Here is a 23,929-nt window from a genome sequence, read left to right on the forward strand (position 1 = left end):
AGAAACTAGAACCTGAGGGTACAGCCTCAGACTGAAGGGATGATCCTTTAAAACAGAGACGAGGAGGAATTTCTTCAGCTAGAATCTGTGGAACTCTTTTGCCGCAGAAGGCTGTGGAGGCAAAATCTTTAAGACAGAGGTGGATAGGTTCTTGATCAATAAGGGGATCAGGGGTTATGGGGAGAAGGCAAGAAAATGGAGATGAGAAACATATCAGCCATTATTGAAAGGTGGAGCAGACTCGATGGGCCGAATGGCCTCCTATGTCTTATGGTCTTTATGGTATTCTACCGCAGCCCTGGAACCAACAGCCGTGCCTGGGAGACCTTACCAGGGTGTCGTTTAGCAATGGTTTCCACAAACGTGCACCACATTTAATGCCATCTTGGGGGGCGGGGGCGCAGGCCATTGGAGACTCTCAGATGGTTGCGCTCTGAACAGGGCTATGCCCTAGCTCGCTATTTGGCACCAGTCTAGTGAACCTACACTGTACTGTCTTTAATGGAAGTATATCCTTCCTTAAATTTGGAAACGAAAAACTGTACACGGTACTTCAGGTGCACCAAAACTCTACTATTGCAGCAAGCCTTTGTTAATCCTGTATTCCAATCCTGTTATGATGTAGGCCAACATGCCATTTGCTTTCCTAATTTCTTGCTGGATGTGCATACTAACTTTCTGAGTTCCTTGCACAAACATGTCCCCAGTCTCTCTGAACATTGACATTTGGCGAGAGGTGAATCTCTAAACATGTGAAAGAGTAAGAGTAATAAAGTGTCTTTCAGTTAAATCAACATTTATCTTTACAATATCTCTATCACTAAAGGTCTGTTAAGAAATATTTTTATGAAGGATCATGAAATAGGAATTTATATGCAAAATCAGCATAATTTCTTTTAGAAGCAGGAATCATCCTCATACATTGTTTCTGGTATACACACATTCTAGCCTATCACAGGAAACTGCTACAAAAACATCTGGAGTCATTTGTTCTCATGCAATGTTGATCCAGCTGATGACATATCGCAATTTACACATCTGCGGTCACCGAATGTCAACATGAATGGAAAATCTTGGCAGCAATGCAGGAATGCAGGAACTAAATAGTAACTTAGCAGGGAGGATGACGCTAAACAAAACAGAATAATAACAACAATGATTCTAAGAGGCTTGTGCAAGCAGAGGGCAAAGAGTTGAATAAAATAAATATTTTACATTATATACACTGCTGATCATGGGATCAACAAGACAGCTATAAGGGTGACACTATTTCAATTGGGAACCATATTCAGAATAAATGGCAATCGGTTAGGAAAGACTGACTGCACCCGAGCGATCCTGCCAGCAAATGGCCAAAGCAAACCACTTCAATGAGTCAGTGGGGTGGATGGAGTCAGAGAGGGGAAAGAGTGGTATCTGAACCTCACTCAAGATTGACATAAAAATTAATGGTAACCAACAAACTGGGAGTAATTCACTAACTCAGGAAAAACTGTTGGATGCAATACCGCCAAAAATGGACACCAAAGCTTTGGCAGATGGGAACTCAGTTATGCCGAGTAGAACTGAATACTTGGAGGCACTGGTCTCAAAAGGTCTGAATTGTAGCGTTTATCCAATACCAGGGTACAGAATGTTCTGGAAAGAATGTAGCAATTTCATGTCCTCAGGATATCTCAAAATGATTTACAGCCAATGAATAATTTTTTAAAGTGTAATGACTGTTACACAGCCAAACCTGCCAATCAATATGCCAGCACCAAGTCAAGACAAGGAAATGAAGGGCACCAAAAAGGGGAATGCGCAGGTGGAGGTGAGAAAGGCGAGAGACAGTAAGAACAAGAAGCTGGGACATGTTCTTCGACAATCGATAAATTCATATTAAGAAAATGGGTTTAAACCAAACCATGATGACAAGGAAACATTTCTTTCTGAATTGCAGACCAGTATAACCTCCTTTATGAAACAGGTTTGCAAATGAATCGGGCAATGATTTATTTATTACTGAGATTCTTATCATTAGAAGGGATATTATTGGTGACCCATTGATGTCTCTTTGGATCAGCATTTTTGTGACGGTGGCCTGGAGTCATTAATTTCTATCTGAAGGTTATTATCAGGCGTTGTCACCAGAGCTACTTTAGTTTTTGGAAACTTATCTGGAACAATACAGGATAATAAATATTAATGTTACATTCATTCTAATCTTTCACTCAATGATTTTGATTATCTGTCTCATTTTAAATTTGTAAATTGTTTAACTGGAAATTAACGTTAGAACGTTGAACTAATGAGTCATTGTTCTTGGAAACAGGACCAGAAAGGTGCCTGGAATAAGATAGCCAAGTACGCAGCACGGCAATTTGTTTGGAGGTTTTAACATACTAAATGTAAAATGTAAATGTAAATAATCTTTATTGTCACAAGTAGTCTTACATTAACACTGCAATGATGTTCCTGTGAAAAGCCCCTAGTCGCTACATTCCAGCGCCTGCTCGGGTACACAGAGGGAGAATTCAGAATTCTCAGCTAGTACGGGAATTGAACCCTCACTGCTGGCCTTGTTCTGCATCACAAACCAGCTGTCTGGTCCACTGAGCTAAACCAACCCTGCATACTAGCATGACCCCGGCACTCTATAACATTAAACAATAATAAGAGTTGGGGTGCAATTCCATGGAAGTGTTATTAAAGGTGCCCCTGGTTAACAGTGAACAAGCGTACACATTAAATCATTTTGCAATAGAACATAGAACATAGAACAGTACAGCACAGAACAGGCCCTTCGGCCCTCGATGTTGTGCCGAGCAATGATCACCCTACTCAAACCCACGTAACCCGTATACCCGTAACCCAACAATCCCCCCATTAACCTTACACTACGGGCAATTTAGCATGGCCAATCCACCTAACCCGCACATCTTTGGACTGTGGGAGGAAACCGGAGCACCCGGAGGAAACCCACGCACACACGGGGAGGACGTGCAGACTCCACACAGACAGTGACCCAGCCGGGAATCGAACCTGGGACCCTGGAGCTGTGAAGCATTGATGCTAACCACCATGCTACCGTGAGGCCAATATTCACTGAGTGGCCTTTATAGAAACATAGAATGGCACAGCACAGAAGACAACCATTTAGTCCATTCAGCCTGTTGTATTTTTTCCAGAACTATCTAATCAGTTCCCCTTCTCTACATCCTCGTATGGGAGGAAGGCTTTTGCTCACAGCGTTCGTACTGACAGCGCGCTTTCACTGCTCTGCGTTATTTCTGCGACCTGGATTTTAGTCATTTTAGTCGTCATAGAGGAGTCTGGAAACGAGAGAATGGTTTATTACCAAAGTAAAGTATATGCAAGTAACAGTCCCAGTCGGGACTACTCTGCAGCTCGGTTCCTACCTGGGCCACTTTTAATGTCCTGAGTTAACTATCCCGCTGATGGGCCCCGTCCCTCAGCGGGGGAGATTGTACTCCACGAGGCTGATAGGGAGACTAATCAGGTCATCCCCGTGAGTGTTATAACATCCCTCCCAGAGGTCCGCAAGTCTCTCTGAAAAAGGTAGAGTAGGAGGTCGCCTGCTCTACGCCTGTGGCTGTGGGGCTGGATTGGGGGTATAGTGTGCCGGCGAATATAGCTTCCTCGATGACCGCCTGGAGATTGGGGGTACCACCACTGGTGACTGACACATGGCCAAGTCGCTGTCAGAAGTCTCGGATGACTGGGTCTCCATTTTCAAGTTGAAGTCTAGGAGTTCGCGCATCTCTGGGTCGGGCCCCCAGACCCACATGTGTCGGGGCAATGTTGCTGGAGTCCGGTTCCTCCAGTGGGGCGTGACCTAACACTGGTCCCCTGCTCCTGAGGTGGTCAAAGTGCTTTTGCACTGTTTCTTCTTGCATTTGCACCTGGTATGAAACCAGTTCAGTCTGCGATGCCACTATCCAGGGAATCCATCGGGCACCGTCGCCTGGTTTGAAACTCCTAGTCCGCCTGCCTTGGCTTTGCCTCTGCAGGTCCTGACCCTGTCATACTTTCCCGCCAATATCAGGGATCACGAGGCTTAGGCGGGCGGGTTCTGAGTCCCCAGTCTAGCAACAGTTCTGCCGGTGCTACGGCAGTTGTGGCATGAGACATGGCCTGATAGCTGAACAAAAATCTTGCCAGCCGCATTTCCATCAACCCTGTGATGTGCTTCATCTGATCCTTCTTGAAGGTCTGCATTGCTTGCTCAGCCAGCTGGTTCGAGGAAGGATGATACGGGGCCATGCGGATGTGCCACACCCCGGTTGCCTTAATAAATCACTCAAACTCATCGCTGGTGAAAGGGGGGGGGGGCTTTGTTGATGACCAGCACATCTGGCATGCCGTGGGTGCTAAAGGAGAGACAGAACTTCTCAACCGTAGCCTTCAATGTGATGGACGACATCCGATGGACTTCCAGCCACTTGGAATGGGCGTCAACCATGAATAGAAACATTGACCCTTGGAAAGGTTCAGCGAAATCGGCATGGAGGCGCACCAAAGGCTGGCCTGGCCATTCCTATGGATGCAGCAGGACGGCAGGCGGGGGTTTCTGCTGTTCCTGGCATGTGATGCACTTTTGGGCCAGATGTTCGATCGTGCCAACACACAAAGCAGCGGGCCAACATCTCCATTTTCGACACACCTGGTGTCCATTGTGCAGATCCAGAAGCATGGCGCCTCTGCCCTGGCGCGGGATCATGATGCAAGCCCCCCACAGAAGGATACAGTCTTCCACGTTGAGCTCCAGCATTTTGGCTTCAAAGGCTTGTAGCTCCTCGGGAAGCTTCCCTTGCTGGCCCCCCGTGTAAGACGATGCCGCTTACTTTTGCTAACACGGAGTCTTATTGCGTCCCCCACCCTTCCACCTCCTCTAACCTCAGGAGTTGAGGGAATATCAGGTAAGCTCTTCCTTTCTTTTTCTTGTTTGTATCTAGAGGGGATAGCAGGGAAGGCAGTACAATGCTCCTCCTGCAGAATGTTTGAGGTGAGGGACGCCGTCAGTGTCCCTGCTGATTTCATCTGTGGGAACTGCACCCAACTCCAGCTCCTCAGAAACCGTGTTAGGGAACTGGAGCTGGAAGAACTTCGGATCATTTGGGAGGCAGAGGTGGTCATAGATCGAAGCTTCAGAGAGGTAGTTACGCCAAAGAATAAAGATAGATGGGTGACGGTGAGAGGGGATGGGGGGAAGCAGTCATTACAGGGATTCCCTGTGGTCGGTCACCTTAATAACAGGAATACCACTTTGGATACTGGGGGGGGGGGGGGGGGGGGGGGGGGGAGAGACTTACCAGGGGTCAGCCATTGGGTACAGGTCTCTGGCACAGAGTCTGTCCCTGTTGCTCAGAAGGGAAGGGGGGAGAGGAGAAGAACATTAGTCATTGGAGACTCCAGGGGCTGGTTTAGCTCACAGGGCTAATCGCTGGCTTTTCAAGCAGACCAAGCAGGCCAGCAGCACGGTTCGATTCCTGTACGAGCCTCCCCGGACAGGCGCCGGAATGTGGCGACTAGGGGCTTTTCACAGTAACTTCATTGAAGCCTACTCATGACAATAAGCGATTTTCATCTTCATTTCATAGTTAGGGGGATAGATAGGAGATTCTGTGGGAACAAGAGAGACTCGCGGTTGGTGTGTTGCCTCCCAGGTGCCAGGGTCCGCGATGTCTTGGATCGTGTTTTCAGGATCCTTAAGAGGGAGGGAGAGCAGCCCCAAGTCGTGGTCCACATAGGTACCAACGACATAGGTAGGAAAAGGGATCGGGATGTAAGGCAGGAATTTAGGGAGCTAGGATGGAAACTTAGATCCAGGACAAACAGAGTTATTATCTCTGGGTTGTTATCCGTGCCACGTGCTAGCGAGTCGAGGAATAGGGAGAGAGAGCAGTTGAACACGTGGCTGCATGGATGGTGCAGGAGGGAGGGTTTCAGATTCCTGGATAATTGGGGCTCATTCTGGGGTAGATGGGACCTCTACAAACGGGATGGTCTGCACCTGGACCAGAGCGGTACTAATATCCTGGGGGGGGGGGAAGTTTGCTAATGCTCTTCGGGAGGGTTTAAACTAGTTCAGCAGGGGATTGGGAACCTGAATTGTAGCTCCAGTACACAAGAGGTTGAGAGTAATGAGGTCATGAGTAAGGTTTCAAAGTTGCAGGAAAGTACCGGCAGGAAGGAAGGTAGGTTAAAGTGCGTGTACTTCGATGCCAGGAGCATCCGGAATAAGGTGGGTGAGCTTGCGGCATGGGTTGGTACCTGGGACTTTGATGTTGTGGCCATTTCGGAGACATGGATAGAGCAGGGAGAGGAATGGTTGTTGCAGGTGCCGGGATTTAGATATTTCAGTAAGCTCAGGGAAGGTGGTAAGAGAGGGGGAGGGGTGGCATTGTTAGTCAAGGACAGTATTATGGTGGCTGAAAGGACGTTTGATGAGGATTCGAATACTGAGGTAGTATGGGCTGAGTTTAGAAACAGGAAAGGAGAGGTTACCCTGTTAGGGGTTTTCTATAGGCCTCCGAAAAGTTCCAGAGGTGTAGAGGAAAGGATTGCAAATATGATTCTGGATAGGAGTGAAAGTAACAGCGTAGTTGTTATGGGGGACTTTAACTTTCCAAATATTGACTGGAAACACTATAGTTTGAGTACTTTAGATGGGTCCGTTTTTGTCCCATGTGTGCAGGAGGGTTTCCTGACGCAGTATGTAGATAGGCCAACGAGAGGCGAGGCCGTATTGGATTTGGTACTGGGTAATGAACCAGGACAGGTGTTAGATTTGGAGGTAGGTGAGCACTTTGGTGATAGTGACCACAATTCAGTACGTTTACTGTAGTGATGGAAAGGGATAGGTATATACCGCAAGGCAAGAGTCATATCTGGGGGAAAGGCAATTATGATGTGATGAGGCAAGGCTTAGGATGCATCAGCTGGAGAGGAAAACTGCAGGGAATGGGCACAATGGAAATGAGCATGTTCAAGGATCAGCTACTGCGTGTCCTTGATAAGCATGTACCTATCAGGCAGGGAGGAAGTGATCGAGCGAGGGAACCATAGTTTACTAAAGCAGTTGAAACACTTGTCAAGAGGAAGAAGGAGGCTTCTGTAATGATGAGACGTGATGGTTCAGTTTGGGCGCTTGAGAGTTACAAGTTAGCTAGGAAGGATCTAAATAGAGAGCTAAGAAGAGCCAGGAGGGGACATGAGAAGTCTTTGGCAGATAGGATCAAGGCTAACCCTGGAGCTTTCTATAGATATGTCAGGAATAAAATAATGACTAGGGTAAGAGTAGGGCCAGTCAAGGACAGTCGTGGGAAGTTGTGCGTGGAGTCCGAGGAGATAAGAGATGTGCTAAATGAGAATTTTTCGTCAGTGTTCACACAGGAAAAAGACAATGTTGTCGAGGAGAATACGGAGTTACAGACTACTAGACTAGAAGGGCTCGAGGTACATAAGGAGGAGGTGTTAGCGATTCTGGAAAGTGTGAAAATAGATAAGTCCCCTGGGCCGGATGGGATTTATCCTAGGATTTTCTGGGAAGCTAGGGAGGAGATTGCTGAGCCTTTGGCTTTGATCTTTAAGTCATCTTTGTCTTCAGGAATAGTGCCAGAAGACTGGAGGGTAGTAAATATAGCAGAGATAACCCCGGTAACTATAGACCACTGAGCCTTACTTCTGTTGTGGGAAAAGTCTTGGAAAGGTTTATAAGAGATAGGATGTATAATCATCTGGAAAGGAATAATTTGATTAGAGATAGTCAACATGGTTTTGTGAAGGATAGGTCATGCCTCACAAACCTTATTGAGTTCTTTGAGAAGGTGACCAAACAGGTGGATGAGGGTAAAGCAGTTGATGTGGTGTATATGGATTTCAGTAAAGCATTTGATAAGGTTCCCCACGGTAGGCTATTGCAGAAAATACGGAGGCATGGGATTCAGGGTGATTTAGCAGTTTGGATCAGAAATTGGCTCGCTGTAAGAAGACAGAGGGTGGTGGTTGATGGGCAATGTTCAGACTGGAGTCCAGTTACTAGTGGTGTACCATAAGGATCTGTTTTGGGGCCACTGCTGTTTGTCATTTTTATAAATGACCTGGAGGAGGGCGTTGAAGGATGGGTGAGTAAATCTGCAGATGACACTAAGGTCGGTGGAGTTGTGGACAGTGCAGAACGATGTTACAAGTTACAGAGGGACATAGATAAGCTGCAGAGCTGGGCTGACAGGTGGCAAATTGAGTTTATTGCAGAAAAGTGTGAGGTGATTAATTTTGGAAGGAATAACAGCAAGACAGAGTACTGGGCTAACGGTAAGATTCTTGGTAGTGTGGATGAGCAGAGAGATCTCGGTGGCCATGTACATAGATCCCTGAAAGTTGCCACCCAGGTTGAGAGGGTTGTTAAGAAGGCGTCCGGTGTGTTAGCTTTGTTGTACATAACTCTGGTGCGGCCGCATTTGGAGTATTGCGTGCAGTTCTGGTCGCCGCATTGTAGGAAGGATGTGGAAGCATTGGAAAGGGTGCAGAGGAGATTTACCAGGATGTTGCCTGGTACAGAGGGAAGATCTTATGAGGAAAGGCTGAGGGACGTGAGGCTGTTTTCATTAGAGAGAAAAAGGTTAAGAGGTGACTTAATTGAGGCATACAATTAATCAGAGGATTAGATAGGGTGGACAGTGAGAGCTTTTTTCCTCGGATGGTGATGTCTAGCACGAGGGGACATAGCTTAAATTGAGGGGAGATAGATATGGGACAGATGTCAGAGGTAGGTTCTTTACTCAGAGAGTAGTAAGGGCGTGGAAAGCCCTGCCTGCAACAGTAGTGGACTCGCCAACACTAAACGCATTCAAATCGTTATTAGATAGGCATATGGACAATAAGGGAATAGTGTAGATGGGCTTTAGAGGGGTTTCACAGGTCAGTGCAACATCGAGGGCCGAAGGGCCTGTACTGCGCTGTAACGTTCTATGTTCAGTTGTGTATCTATGCAGCAGTGACATGCAAGGCGAATACAATACGACAGCCAATCCTGCCTCTTTTATCTGAGCGTAATTGCACTCCGCAGAGGACAATGTCCTTCATACGAATGCTATTGGCCTTTCTCTTCCGTCAGCCATGCCGTGGGACAATATATCTCTGATTTCATAAGGTGAGGTGTCACATGTGACAAAAAGAGGCTTGGTGGGAGTCATAATGTGTCAATAATCTGGACGGCGTTAACTGCTGCTTCACCTTTGCAAAAGCTTTGCCCTGAGGCGATCCCCATGCCCATTCTTGTTTCTTCAGCAATGTGTCTCGAAGGACAAGGATGGCTGCTTGGCCAGGAATTAATTTCCTGTAATAGTTTATGAGACCTAAGAACGACTGTAACTCTGTTGCGTTTTCCAGAGTGGGGGCTTGTCTAAACTCCCGCATCTTCTCCTCTACCGGGTGTAGTCTGTCCTGGTCTACACAACCCCAAATATGCACTTCCTTGGCGTAGGAATGACGGCCAGCTAACTTTGCAGATAGATCTTCTATCTGCAGCATTGGGCACGTACCCAGCTGAGAGGCTTTGTTGATGGTCAACTTATAACCACCACACAGGTGTATAATTTTGTCATGGTCCCACCGGGACTACCGCCATTACCAAAAAAGCAAACAGTACCGGTTGGATGATCCAATTGGATGAGTTAGTGCCCGACCTTCGGCAACAGTGCTTAGGGGACAGGATGGGCCCTGAAGTACTTAGGCTGGGCCTCAAGGTCCATATATATTTGGACCACAGCTCCTTTAATTTTACCCAAGCTTTTCTGGAAGACTTCAGGGTACTTCCCCAAGACTTTGTAAAGTCCTCCGGTGTCCATCCGGAATATCCGTTTCCAGTCTAACCAGAAGCGTTGTAATCAGTCGCAACCTCGTAGGCTCGGTGCGGGGCCCTTCACTATCATTGAAGGCAGCCTAACGGACTGCTGCCCGCATGTCACCAAGGTCATTGTCGTACCCGCTATGGATAGGGGGTTCTCCCGTACAGGGCGTTGGCCTCGCCTCAGTGTCCCGCATGCTTAACCATTGAACTCCAGTCCTGATTCTCTAGAAATTCTGTCTTCCAATTACCAAAACTGTAGCCTCCCGTGTCCAATTCCAACTCTAACGGGTGGCCATTAAGTGGCGTGGAGATGCAAATCAATTGCATACATCCCTTGTCATCAAATTGTTCTAAGCGACAGGTCCAGTCTCTGGGCTGCCGTCTCCCTCAGGCCATGCGACGGGTTTGCTGGCTGACCTGCGGTTGTGCCGGGTACAAGTGTTGCATCACCTTGGATCATCCTCCATCAATTCCGGGGAGGAGGTCCACCTGGTTTAGCGGCCCTTGACCAAAGGACCTGGTCCTGACAGTGTTCAGGGCACGGCGGGGTCCATGGGTTCCAGTACTCGGGGATGCTATGCGTTGGAATGGGGGCATCCTACGCTCCATCCCTGACATTCTCTGGAGCTCCTGTACTGCCTTTTTTGCACTCTCCTGTGAGAGGGAGATCTCGATGGTCATTTTTTAGGTCCGGCAACGGCTCGGCCAGCAATTTCTGCTGGATTACTATGTTATCTGTGCAGGGGCAGACTTAGCCATGTCATCGGGACAGCAGTGTGGAGCTCTGACTGATGGGGGTAGGGCAGGCTAGTGGGGAAAGCAATTGGAGTACCTGACGCAGAGTCACCACTTTCATGTGCTCTTTCTCCATCTTCCCTCTTATTGTCCACCTGAACTCAAAACGCTGAATAGTCTGGGTGATACTTTCGTCCATACTTTTTCAGCAGGCAGACCAGAGTGTGTAGGCCATTAGTCAGATCAAGCACATACTTGGTTGCTCATGTCTGATTCTCCATGCAGGTGACCTCCATCTGTCTCATGTTTGACAATCTGCCTTAGGGAATTAGACATTAGACATGACTTAGGATGTGTTGGTTGGAGAAGTAGGCTGCAAGGGTTGGGCACACTGGATATGTGGAGCTTGTTCAAGGAACAGCTATTGCGTGTTCTTGATCAGTACGTACCAGTCAGGCAGGGAGGAAGGGGTCGAGCGAGGGAACCGTGGTTTACCAAAGAAGTGGAATCTCTTGTTAAGAGGAAAAAGGAGGCCTATGTGAAGATGAAGCGTGAAGTTTCGGTTGGGGCGCTTGATAGTTACAGGGAAGCGAGGAAGGATCTAAAGAGAGAGCTAAGACGAGCAAGGAGGGGACATGAGAAGTCTTTGGCAGGTAGGATCAAGGAAAACCCAAAAGCTTTCTATAGGTATGTCAGGAATAAAAGAATGACTAGGGTAAGAGTAGGGCCAGTCAAGAACAGTGGTGGGAAGTTGTGTGTGGAGGCTGAGGAGATAAGCGAGATACTAAATGAATACTTTTCGTCAGTATTCACTCAGGAAAAAGATAATGTTGTGGAGGAGAATGCTGAGACCCAGGCTATTAGAAAAGATGGCATTGAGGTGCGTAGGGAAGAAGTGTTGGCAATTCTGGACAAGGTGAAAATAGATAAGTCCCCGGGGCCTGATGGGATTTATCCTAGGATTCTCTGGGAAGCCAGGGAAGAGATTGCAGAGCCTTTGGCTTTGATTTTTATGTCATCATTGGCTACAGGATTAGTGCCAGAGGACTGGAGGATAGCAAATGTGGTCCCTTTGTTCAAGAAGGGGAGTAGAGATAACCCCGGTAACTATAGGACGGTGAGCCTAACGTCTGTTGTGGGTAAAGTCTTGTAGAGGATTATAAAAGATACAATTTATAATCATCTAGATAGGAATAATATGATTAGGGATAGTCAGCATGGTTTTGTGAAGGGTAGGTCACGCCTCACAAACCTTATCGAGTTCTTTGAGGTGACTGAACAGGTAGACGAGGGTAGAGCAGTTGATGTGGTGTATATGGATTTCAGTAAAGTGTTTGATAGGGTTCCCCACGGTCGGCTATTGCAGAAAATACGGAGGCTGGGGATTGAGGGTGATTTAGAGATGTGGATCAGAAATTGGCTAGTTGAAAGAAGACAGAGAGTGGTGGTTGATGGGAAATGTTCAGAATGGAGTTCAGTTACGAGTGGCGTACCACAAGGGTCTGTTCTGGGGCTGTTGCTGTTTGTCATTTTTATAAATGACCTAGAGGAGGGCGCAAAAGGATGGGTGAGTAAATTTGCAGACGACACTAAAGTCGGTGGAGTTGTAGACAGTGCGGAAGGATGTTGCAGGTTACAGAGGGACATAGATAAGCTGCAGAGCTGGGCTGAGAGGTGGCAAATGGAGTTTAATGTGGAGAAGTGTGAGGTGATTCACTTTGGAAAGAATAACAGGAATGCGGAATATTTGGCTAATGGTAAAATTCTTGGTAGTGTGGATGAGCAGAGGGATCTCGGTGTCCATGTACATAGATCCCTGAAAGTTGCCACCCAGGTTGATAGGGTTGTGAAGAAGGCCTATGGTGTGTTGGCCTTTATTGGTAGAGGGATTGAGTTCCGGAGCCATGAGGTCATGTTGCAGTTGTACAAAACTCTTGTACGGCCGCATTTGGAGTATTGCGTACAGTTCTGGTCGCCTCATTATAGGAAGGACGTGGAAGCTTTGGAGCGGGTGCAGAGGAGATTTACCAGGATGTTGCCTGGTATGGAGGGAAAATCTTATGAGGAAAGGCTGATGGACTTGAGGTTGTTTTCGTTAGAGAGAAGAAGGTTAAGAGGTGACTTAATAGAGGCATACAAAATGATCAGAGGGTTAGAGAGGGTGGACAGCGAGAACCTTCTCCCGCGGATGGAGGTGGCTAGCACGAGGGGACATAGTCTTAAATTGAGGGGTAATAGATATAGGACAGAGGTCAGAGGTGGGTTTTTTACGCAAAGAGTGGTGAGGCCGTGGAATGCCCTACCTGCAACAGTAGTGAACTCGCCAACATTGAGGGCATTTAAAAGTTTATTGGATAAGCATATGGATGATAATGGGATAGTGTAGGTTAGATGGCCTTTAGTTTTTGGACTTCCCATGTCGGTGCAAGATCGAGAGCCGAAGGGCCTGGACTGCGCTGTATCGTTCTATATTCTATGTTCTATGAATGTTGACAGAACTTCACACATTTTCTGTTGACGCTACAGAGCTTCTTCTTCATGGATGAACCAGTAGCTCAGCAGAGCTTGGGAGTGTTCTGCATCCTTCGATGGGGACATTCCACTGCTGACCTTGTCTTCAGCATTTCATCATTTGACACCCATTCTAAATCCTTGGAATGCCCACGGAGGGCTGCTACTGGATAGGAAAGGTTGAGAGGAATATGGGCCAAATGCAGACAAATGGGGTTAGCTTAGATGGGCTTTTTGGTTGGCATGGACCAGTTTGGGCCGAAGGGCCCGTCTCCGTGCCGTAGATTCTATGGTCTATGATTCTACTGCTATAATTGAGCTAAACAGCTCTGCAAAAGCCTGCTGCTGTGGCAGTCTATTCTAGGCAGGTTAGAGTTGTTAAAGTCTACATGAAGTTTCAGTTTGATGACCTTTATAAAGAAGCATGCAAAGTCTGGCAAAGAAGAGCATTACGTGGCCAAACAATGTGGTGGGGAAAGGCATTTGGATCCAGGGATGGGGACTACACCACTGGCCCCGCAACAATAAGAGATTCCCAATGCAAGCATTAGTCCATACATCCTCCAGTACCAATGGTCCTGGTGCAGTTATCTTCCATCACCAGCACCCACTGTCTGAAAAAACATATTTAAAATCTAAAGTTATTAAACTTGATGTTCAAGGCAGAAGGCTGCAAACTGTCCAATAGAGAGGTGCTTTTCCTCAAGTTTTCCTGATGCATCTTGTGTAGTAAGCCATGAACAGGGAGGTCAGATTGAGAGTGGGATTCCACACTATAGTGATAAGATACCGGAAGCGCAGGGTGATGTTTGTGGATTAAACAATGGACTCAGAGAATTGGGAAAATGAGCAGCTATTCCAATTGACAGGCCATAATTAGTGATATCCCGCAAGGGTCTGTGATGGGCCTCAAATGTTCATTGTCTTTTTTAATGATTGCTCCACACCTACACTGATACGTGCCTGGAGAACTATATTCTGATATTAGCTGTCTGCTGGTCTTTTAAGATTCTCAAGAAAATGAGATAACTATATTTGAAATTCTTGAATTAATAGTACAACTAAGAAAAATAAACTCTAAGTCAGGTTGATGTGCCCTTTATTTTAATCACATTGATAAGATATTTTAATGTAAACACATATTAGATTAAATATTTCTATGCTAAATGTCCCTCATTGCCCCATAAATTCTTATGTTATTTTGAATTAGATTTGTTGCAAAAGATACTCAATTTCTAAAAGAAATTGTCATTTGTCGATAAAGAGTAATTGGTCAGAGGACTAAAAGACTATGGGCGGAATTCTCCGCTCCCGGGAAAAATTGGGAGGGCCGTCGTGAACTCGGCCGAGTTTCACGACAGCCTTGGAGGCCGCTCCTCGCCCCCTATTCTCCCCTCCCGGCGGGGCTAGGAGCGGCGTCCGTAAATCTTGGCCGCGGGGGCGTCGCGCCGAGAATGACGCGGCCGGCGCGCCTAATGACGTCAGCCGCGAATGCGCAGGTTGGCTGGCTCCAACCCGCGCATGCGCGGCTGACGTCACGACGCTGACAACTCAAACCCGCGCATGCGCGGTAGCCGTCTTTCCCCTCAGTGGCCCCGCAAGACGTGGCGGCTTGATCTTGTGGGGCGGCGGAGGGCACATAGTGCGTCCTATTGAGACGCCGGCCCGACGATCGGTGGGCACCGATCGCGGGCCTGTCCCCTCCCGAGCACAGACGTGGTGCTCGTTCCCCTGTACTCCCCCCACAAGCCCCAAACGGGCATATCTCACCCGTTTCATGACGGCAGCGACCAGGTGTGGGAATCGCCATGAAAAACAGCGAGCGGCGATTCTTCCGAGCCGGAGGGGGGGGGGGGGGGGGGGGGGGGGGGTGAAGAGATTCGCAGCGGGCGCCAGGGGGGCGTGAATTTTGTCAGGGGGCCTCCCGCGATTCTCCCACGTCGCGTGAGGAGCGGAGAATGGCGCCCTATGTCCAGTTGTCCTTTTCTGTTAAAATGGCACAAAATACTCCTTTCACAGATTTCAGAGAGATTTTCAACAAAGAAAGGTATATTTTACCATTTTATTCCTGTTAAATGTTACTCTAAACTGATCTAAGTTGTTTGCCACCAAACTTTGCACTGTCACGATGAAATTTAGGCTATGATAGGCCGGGCTCAAGGAATGTCCATGTTCCTATGCCCTCAGCTGCATTTACTGAAGGTGGTTTAAGTAGCATCTCACAGCAATAGGGAAGGAATATTCAGTCCTCGATACCTGGGTTATTAGAGATAGTTATGGAGTAGAAGAGGTTTTGTGCTCCCACTCTAGGCAGTGAAGATGTCAGACCAGTTGGGTGAAAGGGGATATATAAAAAGGCCCAAAAATGTAAAAAAATAAATTTGGCATGTATCTTATATGAACACAAATGACATACTGGAATTCTAATTGTAAGCAAATTAACATTAATACAATTAGTAGGCAACTGAATATATCGGGAACAAGAAACCATAACTCTATTGAGGCGATTTTCAGCCTACGTTAGCCATCAGTGAGAATGGTGGCTTGGACAAAAAATCCTGCGCGAATCGGGAAATGCGATTCACACCCCTCACCCCAGAGAGAGAGAGAGCCCCAATGCTGATGCTTGTGGCTAGGAGAAGAGAGAGATCTTGATGGTGGGGGTAGGGGCAATGCTTATGGGGGGGGGGGGGGGGGGGGGGGGGGGGGGAGAGAGGAGGTAGGTTTCTTTCTGTGCTGATCGAAGCTTCCTTCAATCTCTGTGGATCCAGCCTCGCCAGCACTATCAGGCCCCGCCTTCCCAGTGTCAGCGTAAAATATGCCCACTGAATTATTTTCTCCCCAAATCAAAAAGCGGACTAAAAACTTGGCTGTGCAGCTGGAGAGCCACTCGCAGGAATTCAGTCAGAGCCTGACACTGCACAAAATGTGGGAAAAGTCCGCCATATAGATTAGAGGAATATTCATCACTGGACTGTGGTGCATTCCTAGTAGTTGCTTCAGAAGGTTATTAGTGGATTTCTGGGCCAGTTATAGGAAGCACAATGTCAAAATTTATAGATGCCACAAAATTAGGAAGTGTGATTACTGGGAACAACTTTTGGGTCATTGAGAAATGTTGGTTTGGGCCACTGTGGGTGTGTGTAAATTGGTTACTGTATTTGTCTATATTAACAACTACTGAACTGCAAAGTCATTTGTTTTCCTGTGAAGTGATTGAAACCGCTTCTGAGAGATGTGATAAGTGCGATGCAAATACAGCTGTCTCATCTTGTTCATTCGTCCATAATTTTAGAAAGATTTGTTTTCAGGCACATTATCATTTAGTTTTTTAATGCCTTTTACTTTTCAGATAATGGCATATAATGTTCTCCAGCCTAAATTAGATGTGGCACATGGCTTCTAGCAACATAGATCTCCAATCAATTACTTCATATTCTGATAAGCAAAGAGAGATTAAGGAAGTTCACGCATCCAATTCTTTGATAAAGTGAGAAGAGGATTAAAAAAAAACAAAGATATAAAAAGGTAATGCTAAACCTGTACAAAAATAGGATATAGTGTTCAGTTTTTGATGTCTTACTTTAGGAAGAATGTCAAGGTAAATGGCAGGTAGAATGTGATCACACTAGAGAGGGTACAGAGGAGTTTTACTTGTTCTGGAGAATATTAGCGATGAACAAAAATTGGACAGGCTGTGGTTGTTTTCTCTGGGTGTCGAAAGGAGATTGAATTTAAGTGTATGGAATCATGAGGGGTCTAGATTTAATGGACAGGGGAAACTTATTTCCCATAGCAGTGGGGTAAATAACAGGGGGGATAGAATTAAAGTAATTGGTAGAAGGATTAGGAGGAGTTAAAGAAAATAAAATTAAAGTACTGCACAGGAACAGGCCCTTCAGCCCTCCAAGCCTGCGCCGACTATGCTGCCCATCTAAACTAAAATCTTCTACACTTCCGAGGTCTGTATCCCTCTATTCCCTCTATCATCCTATTCATGTATTTGTCAAGATGCCCCTTAAACGTCACTATTGTCCCTGCTTCCACCACCTCCTCCAGCAGCGAGTTCCAGGCACCCACTACCCTCTGTGTAAAAATATTTGCCTCGTATATCTCTAAACCTTGCCCCTCGCACCTTAAACCTATGCCCCCCCGAGTAATTGACCCCTCTACCCTGGGAGAAAGTCTCTGACTATCCACCCTGTCTATGCCCCTCATAATTTTGTAGACCTCGCTCAGGTCGCCCCTCAACCTCCGTCGTTCCAGTGAGAACAAACCGAGTTTATTCAACCGCTTCTCATAGCTAATGCCCTCCATACCAGGCAGCATCCTGGTCAATCTCTTCTGCACCCTCTCTAAAGCCTCCACATACTTTTGGTAGTGTGGCGACCAGAATTGAACACTATACTCCAAGTGTGGCCTAACTAAGGTTCTATACAGCTGCAACATGACTTGCCAATTTTTATACTCAATGCCCCGGCCAATGAAGGCTAGCATGCCGTATGCCTTCTTGACTACCTTCTCCACCTGTGTTGCCCCTTTCAGTGACCTGTCAAACCCGTACACCATGATCTCTCTGACTGTTAGTTGAGAATTCTTTTCACCCAGAGGATGGTGGGAGTCTGGCACTCACTGTCTGAAATATTGATAAAGACAAAAACACTCTTTTCATTAAAAAAAATACTTGGATATGCATGACGTGCAATAACATTCCAGGGTATGAACCAAGAGCTGGAAGTGGAATTAGGCTGGGTAGCTTTTCTTTGGCCTGCACAGACCTGATGGCCCGAATGGCTTCCCTCACTGCCATGATTGGGCATTTGTGGGCAGCATGGTAGCACAGTGGTTAGCACTGTTTCTTCACAGCTCCAGGGTCCCAGGTCGATTCCCGCTTGGGTCACTGTCTGTGCAGAGTCTGCACGTTCTCCCCGTGTCTGCGTGGGTTTCCTCTGGGTGCTCTGGTTTCCTCCCACAGTCCAAAGATGTGGATTGGCTTTGCTAAATTGCCCTTAGTATCTAAAAAAGGTTAATTGGGGTTCCGGGGATAGGGTGGAGATGGCTTGGGTAGGGTGCTCTTTCCATGGGCTGGTGCAGGCTCGATGGGCTGAATGGTCTCCTTCTGCACTGTAAATTCTATGAATGTGTCAATAGAGACACCGCAGAAGCAAGTCACTAAGATGCTATCTTTAGGCTTTAGTTTTGACAAGAGACAAGAGAAGCTGAGGTAAAAACAGAAAGTGCTGGAAACTCTCAGTAGATCTGGCAGCATTTGTGGAGAAAGAAACAGAGATAGGGTTTCAGTCTAGTCTGTGATCTTCCATCAGAACCCACCACAGATGCTGCAAGACCAGTTGAGTTTTCCAGCATTTTCATCAAAACAAAGAAGACGATAGCAAACAGTGGTGAGTGCAAAATCCATAACAGCTTTTAAAAAGATTGCAGGTGAATATTTGAAAAATATTTGGGGAGTATTTGGGAAATATCCCCTTCGGTGCTCTAAAATTCTATGAATCCATATTTCCGTTGACGAATGCAAAAACTAACGTGCCTCATATCTTTTGAGGCCTCCTGATTATACAATTCTGGGTCTTTAGTGTTAATTATTGCAAAAGATGGCTCATTAACAATGACCTTAATTTATATAGGGGCCGGAATTCTCTGGCCATCGGCATTCTCTTTTCCTGCCCGCAAGCAACCCCGCCCAGGGGTTTCCCGGCAGCGTGGGGTGGCTTCAATGGGAAATCCCATGAACAAGCGGCAGGAGTAGAGAATCCCGCCACCAGCGAACGGTGTGCTGCTGGGAAACACACGGCAGGGGATCCGGAGAATCCCACCTGGGGTCTTTTGCAGAAAAATATCAAGTTCAGTAGGGGAACAGCACAATGGAATTAATCACATAAGCAGTTTTGTTGAGGAGTTTTTCTTTGCCAATATAAAATTCCTAGTTTACATGACATGAAACAGTAAGCAATATGACAAGTTTTATTTGGTGTGGTTTCACAATTTACAATACATCTGTTTCTGATTTGGATTTGACTGAATTTAAATGCAGTATGATGACAGAATGGCTGCATTTGTTAAGGATTTTCTATTTTTTTTCAATTCTTGGGGGCGGTCAGAAAATGTCGATAACTAGCAGTCCTGGAACTCAATCCCTTAAAAATGTTAAACTGATTGGAATGGACAATGGAAGTAGACATTCAACAACAAAATAAAAACATCTGCAACCAGCACATGTCCTCAGAGACAGTTCAGCAACTGTTTTTGATTCACATCACACATCCTGTTTAGAACAATTTTGGCCACTTAAGCACATTACCGTAGAATCAGTTTTTCAACCATTTTGTTTTAAGGTCAATGAAACCTAAAATAGTGAAGGTAGAATTTCTACGAATTCTGAACTGTTGCATCATAACACTAACCTACAAACCAGAAATTGATTTTCTCGGTTTTGAACATAAAATAGTTACTATTGTTCAGTTTATTTATGGACCATCTCATTATGCAAGACTTGCAAATTCGATGTCAAATTCAGATCAGTGTTCTGAAACAAGCTGAATATGTCTCATGTGACTAATAACCACTTCAGAAAGGATCGTCATCTTTCCTTGGTAGAAACCCCACTTAATAAATTGGTGTGTGGGCATTTCTACAGATTCATTCAGCTTTATAATGAAATTTTTTTTAAATGTCACCTCATATAAGATAACTCATTTCATTTCCATTTCCCTTCTCCACGAGATCATCCTTCAAAATCACTCAGCCGACACTGGGTGTAAAACAGTCAGGAATTGGTTAAAGTAAAACCTCAGAAAAATCAGCAAATTGACCAATTTTCAGCTCCTGAATGAAGTACCACTGATGGGAAATGTTTATTGTCTATTGTGAAAACTCTCTATATGCATGCTGTGTGTATATCAGAGGTTTTCCATGCTTAAATTGCTCCCTTTAAACTTATCTTCTCCTTTAAGAATAGCAAAACATGGAAAATTGTATTTTGGCTATGGTTCCAAATTGCCTGCAGTGAAAGGTCCAAGTTCAATTATAACAGATGGAAGTTTGGAACCCGAGTTTAGAGAGATAAACAGCACTTCCTGCGCATAATGTATTTGGCTAATGTCAATTAAATATCATGTTAAATATTCATCATGACACAAGAATCTCAAGGGATGACTTATTTAACTGCCAACTTCTAAAATGGCAAACATTTACATTTGCTACCAGCAATATCTCTACATACCTTGAATGTCATCATTAAAAGTGAGGTATTTATTACGGTATTTGTTAAGAAGGCGAAAAGCATTGGAGTTTGCAAAATCTTCAAACTGGATGAGACAGTTCATTCCATACCTGTAATCCAATGAAATGAATGGATAACCAGCTAAATATAGAACAGAACTAATTAAACAAACAAACTGTTCAGACAACATCCTTATCTGTAATCAGACACAAAAGATTAAAAAGATACACGGTTTTCCAATTGTTGTCTATTTTGAACATACGATACATTCACAGTGGCTTCTTCTGTGCTGCAAGTTCTGTGATTCTATCAAATAGGGAGGAATAGATAGAGAATACTTCACTACTCATTTTTTTTTAATGACTAATGATGCCCTTTTGACAAGTGACATTTCATTAGTGGCATTTCACTAGTTAATCTACGGCTGTGAGATTGTATGTTGAGCATTGAGCTCGTCTCTTAAGTTCAGTCCTGGAACACTATATGCTGCTTGTAACTTTCTTTTCACATATGATTAATTACAGATTTTCATATTTCAAATATTTTGGCCAGTGAAATCTTTATCCCTAAAAAAAAAATTATGTGACCGCAGAGCCTCCACGACTGCGTTGCTAATATACTATTGTCTACAGATAGCTCTAACTCCAAATGCTCCTAATTTAGTTCCCTTATTCCCTGTTTATTGTAATAAATTATCACCAAGGGGATGTTTCCACTTAACTGGCTTATCACCGAGAAGAGAGACATGTTGCCAAAGCTTTTCAACTTGCACTTATTAGGACAAACACAAGAATACCACATTTCAAACCATTAATTTAAGAGAAAAGGGTGCTGGCTGGTTGGCAAGTTGCCATTGCTTGTCTGAGGTGTTGCCATGCAGAAACCAACTGGGAACTATAGGCTCCCAAACTCCTGGGCAATTCAAACAAGGCGCAAGGTTTCAATGTATTCCTTTTGTTTGTAGGCAATGAATGTCTAGGTGTGAATCTATGTTGCTTTTAGCAACGGTAAATGAGCTACATTACAAGCTCGACTGATTATCTTACAATGGTTGTCAGAGTCATTAGCACACTCAGGATTGTTCAGCAAGTATCGCTCAAACGTGGAATCACATCTAACAGTTTTGGGTTTTACAAACATCAACCGTTTACGGCCTGTACTCTGTCGATTCCAATCAACCAAAGGAACACTGCTGGTTGATTTGATTAGCCAATTGCTAGGATGTACGGCCTACCTATCCTAGCATCACACTGCACTGAAATGTTTACCAAAAGTTGCTAAATTATATGGTAGGCAGAACATCGTTTTGGACTAACTGCAGCATCCTCTTGGTAGAAAATACCACTCGTGTAGCCACTGCATTGCAGCTGCATAAAACCGCTCAACCTATTATTCAGATATGTTGCTTTTCCAGGGTAATTTGAGGAAAACTGGGCACATTTCAGATTTGAAAGTGGTGGTCTTTGGTCCATTTACGAGTTGGTGCAATACACAACAAATTACAATCTGTTCAGGATAGCCACTGTCCGACATTGTAGCTTTGATGAGCGTTGTTTCTGCTATCAACCTAAGAAAATGGCTAGGAACCTATTTAGAAGATTTTTGATCAGGCCAATCTTATAGTGCATGGAGCTATATGAATGCCAACATGTATATTGAACAGTGGACAGTAGTGGAGAACCCATTAGTGGAATTTTCAACCAGCACAGTGAGGAAAGAGAGTGTACTAGACTGCTCCCTCTCAAAGGTGCATTTGAGCACAGGATGGAGCATATTAAGGGAAGGAAATTCTTACTTGCAATTCCAGATCAAAGATCGCAAACGTATTGACTATGTATCGGAAATTTGCACAGGGTAGGAGATTAGGCGTCATTCCATCAAAAGCACATTTTTCATGAAAACAGATGGGAATGTTAGCAAGTGCTGGGCCTAGATGGGATCTATTTGGGCATCCATGGTGTCATTAACACTGAACTTGGCTACGCCAGTTGCTAAGTTCATAAGTTCAATCAGCACACACGTACAAAGGCAAAAACACAACATCAATTGTCAGATATGATTGTGCAATTGAGCAGCAATATAGTTTCCCGTTATTTTCTCCATGGCAATGCCTTGGCCAATTAGAATTGACTTGCCAAGCAATCAACATCCTTTTCTCCTGTGGTATAAATGTTGTGATGGTTTGACATTTGGCCTTCTTTGGTCTTATGAGTGCCTGGAGAAAAGTTTCAGCTTTTCAGCAATATTGAAGTCCTGTACCACCATGTGACAGTTTCACTGATTTAGTCATCAATTGTGTTATGATCCCAGTTTATGTTACCATTGGACAAGTCAGAACCCAGAGTGAAACCCGAGTGGCTTGATAGACACTAACTTTCTTTTTGAAACCGTGAAGGAACGTTACTGAACAAATTCACAGAAAGTTGCTGATGAAACAGGAGATTGAAAACCTTTTAACAAAGAATAAAACATTTATTAAACAAGAACAATTAACCATATTACACCAGACAAAAAGGTTGGAAATATCTCAATACAAACACAAGAAAATGATTCAAATATTCACTATTCCTTCACCCCAACTATCCCTTTAGACACTTTCAGAAAGACAAAACAATTAACTGTATCAATCTTATACTAATACTTTGGGTAAATATGTGAATTAACAGGCAATCTGTGGTCAGACACACCACATACAAAGTAAATGACAGATACGACCAAAGCAGATTCTATGGATGTCTCCGCTTGTCACACAGTGAGCCAACCAGTCTCACTGAAGCTCTGTTGTTCTCACAAGGGTTTCCATCTCCATGTTTGAAGAATTCATCTTGGAATTCTTCCAAATGTCCCTCCCACTCAGATGTGTTCAACATGAGTCTCTAGGATTTCACCTTCTGAAATTCCTTTCCCCTAGATCACGGAGTGCAATCACACTTCACCTTCCAAGCACACTTTCAGATCTTCAACCATGCCAAGCAGAACATTTCTACTCCAAAAAGGTACCTTTGCTGCTATGGCCCACAGCACAGAATCACAAATCTCTCACTGTCCGCTCAGATCTTTTGGGCTTTTTCTTGAGCCTAATTTTCTTCAACTCTGCTCCTACAGCTCTTCCTTTAACTTGGAACCTTTTTCTCTGCTTCTGCCACTTATCATGACTCAATGGGGATCTATCTCTGATTCCTGTATGGGAATTCTTTTGCCAGAACCGCTTTCAGTCCTACTTCCCGGTTTGGGACTTCTTGGTTTGGGACCATCTCCCTGTCCCCCTCCCAGTGTTCTGCCCCTAGGATACCCTTCTCCTAATGGCGCTTCAGTTCCAGGTCATCTGTCCTGCAGTTTTCCATCATTTCACATCTTTTCCTCTTTTTCTTCTGCGCATGCGAGGCCACTTCCTGGTTGGCACATGCACAGAATGCCTGAAGCCGGCTGAGAACTGTAATTTCCAGCCTCCGATTGCCGATCTAAAGCTAGGGTAAGGTTTGGGGTTTCCTAACAACTGCTTGAGAGAGAGTACAGGGTTCTGCCATCAATGATGCCAGGAAGCTACCTGCTGTTTGTTGAACTGCATTAACAACTTTACATCTTAA

The 23,929-nt window shown here is 45.2% G+C and overlaps 1 protein-coding gene across 1 annotated transcript in view; it reads right to left on the minus strand.

Moving 5' to 3' along the window:
- Positions 1–23,929, minus strand: part of LOC119977187 (NADP-dependent malic enzyme-like) — a 179,020-nt gene that overhangs the window by 37,285 nt on the left and 117,806 nt on the right. The window contains exon 8 of the mRNA XM_038817871.1: positions 20,343–20,452. Within this exon, the coding sequence (XP_038673799.1) occupies positions 20,343–20,452 (110 nt within the window). The remainder of the gene's footprint in view (positions 1–20,342; positions 20,453–23,929) is intronic.

The sequence above is a fragment of the Scyliorhinus canicula genome, chromosome 14 (genome assembly GCF_902713615.1).
Source record: "Scyliorhinus canicula chromosome 14, sScyCan1.1, whole genome shotgun sequence".
Classification (NCBI taxonomy): Eukaryota; Metazoa; Chordata; class Chondrichthyes; order Carcharhiniformes; family Scyliorhinidae; genus Scyliorhinus; species Scyliorhinus canicula.